This window comes from Protopterus annectens, chromosome 4.part0, assembly GCF_019279795.1.
Source record: "Protopterus annectens isolate FY-2018-M chromosome 4.part0, PAN1.0, whole genome shotgun sequence".
NCBI lineage: Eukaryota > Metazoa > Chordata > Ceratodontiformes > Protopteridae > Protopterus > Protopterus annectens.
The window spans coordinates 637749214-637758900 of NC_056733.1; the positions used below are offsets into that span (position 1 = coordinate 637749214).

Consider the following 9687-nt stretch of genomic DNA (forward strand, 5'->3'; position numbering starts at 1 on the left):
AATTATGTGTTTGTCCAGTGTGAGCAACTGTGATAATATGTTGAGGTCTTTTTCTACCTATTTCTTGATGGTTGAATGAGAGGGGGCTACAGCTGTAAATTACCGTATTGTGAGAGGGGGCTACAGCTGTAAATTACCGTATTGTCAGCAAAGAAAACAGTAGAAGTTTGGGGAAGGTGAGCTAGTAGATGGGTAATGAACTGAGAGAATGACTGGTGACATAATTGAACTCGAGGGACTCCTTTGGTGAGAACTGCTTTCTGTTTTGACTTTGAAGTGTTTGTTGCTGATACAGTTTTTGAAACCAAGGCAGGTAGTTGGGGCTCTGCTCTGTGGAGGGTATTTTGGAGCAACGCATTATGGTATACCAGGTCGAGACCCTTGTACAGTCTATGAAGACTGTAACGGTGAAAAGGCCTTTGTCCAAGTTTCTTTGAATATCATCAGTTAGTGTGTTGAGAAATGGTCATGTTACACTGATCTGACAAGAATCTGATTCTGTGCTTGTGGGGGGACAGAATGATATATTTTTTGTGTGTTCTGTAAGTTGGAAAAAAAAGTATTTTTTTAGTATTTTTTTCTAGAGTTGAAAGGATGGAGATCTGAAATCTTCTGCACCTTTTGGGTTTATGTGCTTGAATAGGGGTCTAACAGTTGTGGTCTTCCATTAGGCACTATTTCGTTTTAAGGTAAAGGATGTATAGATGAAGAAAAGGTAGGATGATGTGATCTTTTCATAGCATCAGAAACCAAGGTAGCAGATTGTCAGAACCAGGGGAGGTGGGGTGTATTGCCACATATAAGAGTATTTGTTTTATGGCTTTTAAGATGCCTTTGGTAGTGATTTTTCTTTAAATTTTTTGATGGGGGGAGTGCAGAGGTGGGGTATTCTGTGATCATTTATTTAAAGAAAGAGTTATGTTGGATGGGGGGGGGGGTAGGGTGGAAATACCTTGTTAGAGTCCTCTGGAAGAAGGCCTGCAGATATAAAAATGGAGCCTGTTTTCAGGAAATCTTTCTGCTATGTCTGTCTTATAATGTGACTGACTAGGGTCCATAGCTGTTTGTTTTGAATTGTTTTTGAGAGTGTTCTGTTGGTGCTGGAGGAAGGTGGCCTTCTTTTGCAAGGTTTCTGAATGTTTGCCTGTTTTCAGAAGTAGTAGTGGATTTTTTTGTGAAGGTGAGACACTAAGTGAAGTGGCTACTCTGTTGGGCTCATTTAGAGAGAGAATAGAAATGCTCTTTTGTCTTTTGGGATTTGGGTCTGAAAGTGATGGGGGGGTGTGAGCTCTGGTAATATTTATGGAGAATGTTAAGAAGTTATGATTAGCAAAGGTGGGAGGAAGCATGTTGCTGATGATGAATTTGTTGGAAAAGTTTATGATTAGGAGGTCTGTGAGGAAGTGATTTACCATGGTTAGGTTGCGTTATCAGTTGAGTTGGTCCAGTGTTGGAGAGTATGCCTATTATAGCATGTTGGTCTGGCCGAGGAAGTTTAGGTATAGGACTACTACACTGACTGTGTTGGTGTTAGTTAGGACTTGTTATAATAGGCTTATGAAATATGTTTAGGTGAAGGGAAGTAAGACGTAACTAATTCAAGTGGCAGGCTTTTACATTGAAGTTTTATGGTTACCTAGCTGGGGCCATGTTCATTAGAGTTCTTTTGTGGCAGAAGACCACTTTCTGCAGAAGCTAAAGTAGAAAAGTAGCGTTTTACATTGCATGGTTTGTGGAGTAAAGAGGAGTACTGTTGTTGCAGGCCATCACTAGTATGTTTAGGTCTCAGTAGCCAACTGAGAACAGTACCTAGAGAAAAGAGATGAGATGGTTTAGTGAGCAGTGTATGCCTTGATAGCCATCTACTGAAACAGTTTTGCTGGCACATGCCCACATATTGGTAATAGATATATGAAAGCAAAATGGAGAATTATCAGAACAGTTGCTTTGAGGAACCAGTAAAAGACACTTGCCACATAACCCAACTGTAGAGAACAATTTAAGTGTGTACATCTCATAGCACAGAGCATCATGGAAGTTGTTTGTGATTTTCATTTAAATATTTCAGATTACTTGAACTTTATGCAGATTTGCATTGTACCAAAGGGTGTTCTGCTGCATTCAGCAAAGGTCAAGACAGCAGAAAGGCACATTTGCTACCATTTGTTGTGAAACTTGACATAGAAAGGAGCAGGTTAATGCTTCAAAGCAGGTGTTACTTAGTAATATATGCCATTTTCATGTTTGCCTTGCATGTGCCTGATAGAACAGTAGTCATAAAAGTCTAGGCTGTGGTTACTTTAGATTAATATTTGATTGATTAACTCACAGATAGCCAATGAAAGTTTAATCTCTGTAGTACCACACTGTAGTACTATTTTAAACTCTCAGGAAATCAGTTTCAGCTGAGGTGCTGTTTTTGCTTCAAGTTGTTTATGGTAAGCATGTGCTACTTTTAATCTTGACACCATCATGACACTGCTGTTGTCCTGCTTCTCATGTTGTTTCATTTGCAGCCCTCTATTCTATTTGGTTCTGTGTTTCAGGATGGAGTAGCAGATTAAAGCCATAGGATGAATGTACTGCTTTTCCAGGTCCATGTGTGTTTTCAGTAGGAGCCCTTTGTAGACACATTGGCATTATGCAGGTGGGGTTTCATATATGGCACAGTAACCAAGTTCACTGTGTGTCATCCTCAGCTGTTTGCATATTGATTGCACTGCCACCTAAAGTCAACAGACAATTGGTGGCTTAGCAGAAGGTTGGAGTTTCCCTCATAGGTAAGTAATAAGCTAGCCGCCCTTGCAGGCCATCTTAAACGTAGCCAGTTTCCCTTTTTGTGCTTGAAATAACCTATCCTATTTTCTTATAGACTGGCCTTACCCATCCCGTGGTTGATACATTATATTACCTCTAATGAGGATAACTGGGCTCATACCATAGATAATCTGAGGGGACCATGCATGAGATGAAGCATTTAGGACATGGCTCTGTCCATTAGTAGTACAGGGCGCAGGCTTGGGGTAAAATTTCTGTTTCTCATCCGTAGATCTAAGTTGCGCTTGAAAATGGACAGGGGTGAACTTTGTTTTATGTGGATGGGAAGTCTGTTCCAGACCAGCGGTATCCTCTGAGAGATATATTTGTCCCTCCAAACAGATCTGTTGATGATGCAGAACAGATTTAGTTCCCTAGGTAGAGTCTTTCTGATGCCATTTAACTTGGTTATGTGCAGTAAATCCATCAATAATGGGTCAGAGGATGCCTTGTATGCCAGATACAAATCATCTCTTAGTAGTCTGTATGATACCAAGTATAGTGACAGAGCTTTCAGTCTGTACATGAAGGACATGTTGTTTAGGCCATATATCCTTTTAGTAAGGTATCTCTCGGCATTCCAGTTGTTGCATGTGTCTTTAGAGAAATGTTGATGTCCTCTGTTTTGGTTCTCACCACTTTACTCCTGGTATTTTTCTCCTCTTGATGTTGGTCACTTGCATTACAAGCGATGCTGTTGCTGTCGCTGCAGCAGTGGAGTGGCCTTTGACCACTTGTTATGTTTGACATTGTCTATTATTGATTTAAGAAGTACAGTTATAGCCACACTAATCTGACCAATATTATTATGGGCAGCCATGTTAGTTATTCTTTGCCTGCATGAATTATTTTTTTTTTTTTGCAAGGAGTTATCAACAGAGTGCAAACTGGTTAGGTATGTGCATACTGAAAGAAGTTGAGGAGGAACCTTAAGATTATTTATGCACTATTTTAAATATCCATAGAACATTATATGACACTAACTTTATTTATTGGGATTCAGAAATTACTAAAAAAAATGACGAACAACAGTTTAATACTGCCTTGAGATACGCGTATGTGATTCCTCAAAAAAAAATTAAAAATTACGAACTTAGGCTTAATCACAATCTGCAAAGTGCTGGTAAATGTGGTATAACTAGATCTACTTAAGTGTGGATGATACATTTTCACCTCATAATATCCAAAAAATCTATCTGTCACTAGCAATCATGTGGAGACATCAAGTATTTCTGTACGTGGAGGATGCCTTGCATGGCAGACACAGATCATCCATTAACAGTCTGTAGGATACCAAGTATAGTGACAGAGCTTTGAGTCTGTGCATGTAGGACATGTTTAGGCATTGAATCCTTTGGGAAAGTAAGCAACGTCACATGCAACTGTGCTGTGTAGCTCTGTAGATGTACCTTATAACATGTAATGTACCATTAGGTGTCTTCCCATCAACATGGAAAAAATGTTGTGCATCTTTAGTCAAAACCCTTAGTTCACTTATCCCAAGAATTTCTTTGGTGCCTAGGTAGGTGAGAGAAAGTTCCATATGAAACTGATTTGAAAAATGTGAAGAGTTTTAGAAATTAAAGCGGTTTTGCTTGGCATAATCAGCTAGTTAATTTCCTATGCCATATTTTACTTTAAGTAGCACTTGTTCCCTCTGGTGTTTAACTGGAGGGAAAAGCTACTTACACTGCAATGACACCTGGACCTTTACTGTGTGTCACAAAAAGTACTGAATGTTTTGTGTTAGGAAGCTTACATTTATCTGTTTGATTGTTCTGACCTAATCAGCCTAGAATTTATGTAGGCAGTGAGGATAGATACCTGTGAGTGACTCCTTGTTCACTGATGGGCCATTTTTCTGTAATGGAAGATATAAAAAATGGAAAAAGGAAACATTTTTCATACAAGGGCAATTAAGCCCCCCAAAGACGACCTATATATTTTTTTCTGTCCACTCCCTTACTTAGTATAATCCACTTCTTTGTCACACGACTTTGGAGTTAACCGGTTGAGCAGTTTTTGTTAAACTACCTCTTGATGAACAAGTATTCTCCGCACAAGTGTATAACGGTGCATGGATAGCATGACTAGAGGAAATCTGCATTTGACCCCCCCCCCCCCACCAAAAAAAAAAAAAAAACACGCGTGTGCACTGTAAAGTTTATATCCGATTTGAAGTTTATTTTAATAAAGATAGAAACTGGCATGCTTGTTGTCTTACCTAGCCTTGACATGCTGTTGTACTACATTCAAGTTAATGTTTGCTGATGCATATAGCAATTTGGCTCTCAAAAGGTGAAAATTTTAAAATCATTACTTGGCTGTGTGTAAACATATTGTGCATTTTGACAAATAACATCAGTATGCTGTTGTGTCGTAACATCAGAGTTCGTTGATCAGACCAGGAAAAAAATTGCTGCGCTCTGTTTTTGAGCACCAACCCATACTGTTATAGCAAAGGACATATCTGATAGTATTTCACTTGTGCAGCGTTAACTATGAAGGTAACTGTCTTGCATAGACTTTGTTGAAACATTGATTTATAGCTGTAGGAGTGGAAGCTTTATTTTACTAGATGTATGTGAGAGCTTGTTTGTGGATGTGATGGAATTAGATCTTGGTTAGTGCTTCTTGTAAATCTGCTGAATGAGGTGAAGGATGAATTTGTGAACTTAATAGATGATTGCTTTGGGAGTGATGGCTTTGGTCTTGTTTTGGCTTATGTGTGTTTGTTTGGTGATGCCTATATCATGGTCTTGTTCAGTATTTAGGTAAAGATGAGGAAGTTATTGGAGTCAGTGTTGCACTCTGAGGTTTGCAGAAAGATAAATTAGAATATATTTCTTAGAGTTTCTGAGAAAATCTGATATAGAGGCTTTACATTTGTCTTCTGGCAACTGTTTGGGATGTACTATTGCATGACTTTGTGCAGTTTATTATTTGTGACAACACAGTTATGATGCTGACGTCTTTTAATGTTTTGAAAGTTGAAATTATTAAATACCAAGCTGTAAGCATATGTATGACCAAATAACCAAAAATATACCAAATATACGCTAAAAGGACCATAGCTCACTGCAAATGCTTACTTTCAAAGAATCACTTTTAATAGAAAACAAACAAAAATTAACCCCTAACGGTTAAAACTATTTTACACACATGTTAAGCACTTTCATCTGCTAACTGCAGACTTCATTAGAACAGTAAACTGTGTGTAGCTCCCCCTATATAATACATTTTTGAAAAAGTCAGGATCCAGTGGGAATGTTAAATCAATTAACCTTCTCATGAATAAAACATAACCTTATAAATATTCATTAATTCTGCTCATTCAACCTGCACAGTTTTATAAAACCATACAGTTTCTAAATATGCCTGTAAGACAATCGCATGTGCTTGTGTATATCACATTTACGTATAGAAACAAATTATATGGCATATAAAAATGTTAATTTGTTCTGTAATACAAAATGTACTTCTTTAGAACACAATACTACACTTCTGCTATATAGTATAAGAACACATTTGTAAAAAACAAACAAAAAAAAAACATATATGACCTATAAAAGTGCACGTTTGTGCTGTATTAAAAAATGTACGCATCTTTAACACTCAACATTGCACTTTATTTGAACATTGTCCTAACATGTTGCCTCCTTTCTTGTTTTACCAGCTTTCTGTTTTTATTTTTCTGTTCACTTATTTCTAACTTTCTTCTGTGTGTACATATACCCTACTACAACATGTCATTCATATCCTTGTGTACATATACCCTACTTCAACATGTCATTCATATCCTTGTGTACATATACCCTACTACAACATGTCATTCATATCCTTGTGTACATATACCTACTACAACATGTCATTCATATCATTGTGTACATATACCTTCTACAACATGTCATTCATATCCTTGTGTACATATACCTACTACAACATGTCATTCATATCCTTGTGTACATATACCTATTACAACATGTCATTCATATCCTTGTGTACATATACCTACTACAACATGTCATTCATATCCTTGTGTACATATACCTACTGCAACATGCCATTCATATCCTTGTGTACATATACCCTACTACAACATGTCATTCATATCCTTGTGTACATATACCCTACTACAACATGTCATTCATATCCTTGTGTACATATACCTACTACAACATGTCATTCATATCCTTGTGTACATATACCTACTACAACATGTCATTCATATCCTTGTGTACATATACCCTACTACATGTCATTCATATCCTTGTGTACATATACCTACTACAACATGTCATTCATATCCTTGTGTACATATACCCTACTACAACATGTCATTCATATCCTTGTGTACATATACCTACTACAACATGTCATTCATATCCTTGTGTACATATACCCTACTACAACATGTCATTCATATCCTTGTGTACATATACCTACTACAACATGTCATTCATATCCTTGTGTACATATACCTACTACAACATGTCATTCATATCCTTGTGTACATATACCCTACTACAACATGTCATTCATATCCTTGTGTACATATACCCTACTACAACATGTCATTCATATCCTTGTGTACATATACCCTACTACAACATGTCATTCATATCCTTGTGTACATATACCTACTACAACATGTCATTCATATCCTTGTGTACATATACCCTACTACAACATGTCATTCATATCCTTGTGTACATATACCCTACTACAACATGTCATTCATATCCTTGTGTACATATACCCTACTACAACATGTCATTCATATCCTTGTGTACATATACCTACTACAACATGTCATTCATATCCTTGCATCCAAGATTGGTTTAGTGGGAATATAGTCATTCAACCCAGGTTCTTTAGTTGCATTTAACCTGAGTTGCCATTTGACCTCTCTTTCTGCTAATTTGACATTAACATTTCCTCCCCTTAAATCCACCTTAACTCGTTCTGAAATCCCAAATTTAAACACATGACTTGCGTCATATCTAAGTATGTGTCTACACAAAGCATTATTTTTATCTTTATTCCTAATACAGTAGGTATGATCATTTGATATTTTTATTTTATGGGATGGTACAACAAGTGAAGTAGATGCATTTGTGAAGTGTTTGAATGACATCAGTAGTTATTTAAAATTCACCCATAGTAGTAGCACGACAAGGATATCATAGCATTTTTTATTAGAACAAATTAACATTTTTATATGTCATATAATGTGTTCTTATATGTAAATGTGATATACACAAGCGCATGTGATTGTCTTACAGGCATATTTAGAAACTGTATGGTTATATAAAACTGTGCAGGTTGAATGAGCAGAATTAATGAATATTTATAAGGTTATGTTTTATTCATGAGAAGATTAATTGATTGAACATTCCCATTGGATTTTGACTTTTTCAAAAATGTATTATAATAGGGGGGAGCTACACACATTTTACTGTTCTGATGAAGTCTGCAGTTAGCAGATGAAAGTGCTTAACCTGTGTGTAAAATAGTTTTAACCATTAGAGGTTCATTTTTATTTGTTTTCTATTAAAAGTGATTCTTTGAAAGTAAGCTACAGTCCTTTTAGCGTAAAGTTGAAATTATGTTGTATTACCATTCTGTTTTATCTGTTTACACAGTTCTGAAATGGGTAAATGGATTGATTGTTGTTTGGGTGGATAAAATAAGCACATATTCATTTCTTGCAGTAAAACTAGTGTCTTGGCCTTGCAGCCTTCTTAGTGTTTGCATATATTGGCTAGACACAGTTTACTGATCGTTATTTAACCCTTGTCTGGACTAACAACTATGTATCAGTGTTGCTTGTTTGTGAAATTATGTGATTTGTGCTGCTTCAGAGGATGAAATTTGTCTTAGACTTTTTTTGTCACAGGAATGTTACTTGGAGAATGATCAGACAAGCCTTTACCATGCAGCCAAGGGTCTCATGACTTTGCAGGCCTTATTTGGAACTATTCCACAGATTTTTGGGAAAGGAGACTGTGCACGGGTAAGTTTTAAGGCTAATGCCATTTCCATCAATGAATACTGAAACTATTTTCAAACTGACTCATTTTGCCATTGCTTTATCATTACAATAAATGTAATATGCAAGTTAGGTTATTTAACAGTGTTGAACCTTGCATACTACAGACTGCTCTAGTTTTAACTTTACAAAAAATGCAGCTCTGCTGGTTCCTTATGGAAAATTGTGGTATGATTAGCCAGCAATGGCACTTATTATTTTGGAAAGATTGCAGTTTTAGTAACCTGGCTCATCATTGTAAATTTTCTCCTACTTATTCTAGCAAAATATACATTACAGGTAATTTTAAGCCTTTCCTATTCCACTTGAAGATGATGCAAGGTGTGTGCATGTCCTTGTATATATTTCTGCTTAATACTTTATTGCTGTAGTACAAGTAAAGATAGAATTTGGCAAGATCCTGTGTTCAAAGGGCTAAAACTCTGGCTGCAGCCCAATTACTGGGGTTTAATAAATAAACCTAAGTGTTCAATGAGGTGGTCAAGAAAGATGTTAACTTGCCGTTCTTTTGTGGGCGGGGTGCTAAGTTTTGGTGTACGAGGTGCCACCTTTTGGAAAGCAGGCATTAGTTTGTGTTGACTGAAAGGGACTGACCTTTGGCTTACTAATTCACAAGTATGCACTGCAGAAGGACCAGGTGAATGAAAGCATGCACCTACACCTTTGTGCAATATGTGTACAGTCTTGTGTGGTCATCAAAGGGCAGAGAACAGGGCTTACAAAAGTTTGTAGAATGACCAAGGATGACTGCTTTGTGGATACCTATTAACTGTGACTGTCTCCAAGAAGAAAATGTGAGGATTCCAAAGGGGTAGATC

At 36.9% G+C, this 9687-nt stretch overlaps 1 protein-coding gene across 1 annotated transcript in view; it reads left to right on the top strand.

Annotated features, from left to right (window-relative positions):
- Positions 1 to 9687, top strand: part of VPS33A (VPS33A core subunit of CORVET and HOPS complexes) — a gene marked incomplete in the record, with an annotated part of 507742 nt that overhangs the window by 193557 nt on the left and 304498 nt on the right. The window contains 1 exon segment of the mRNA XM_044068595.1: positions 8717 to 8833. Within this exon segment, the coding sequence (XP_043924530.1) occupies positions 8717 to 8833 (117 nt within the window).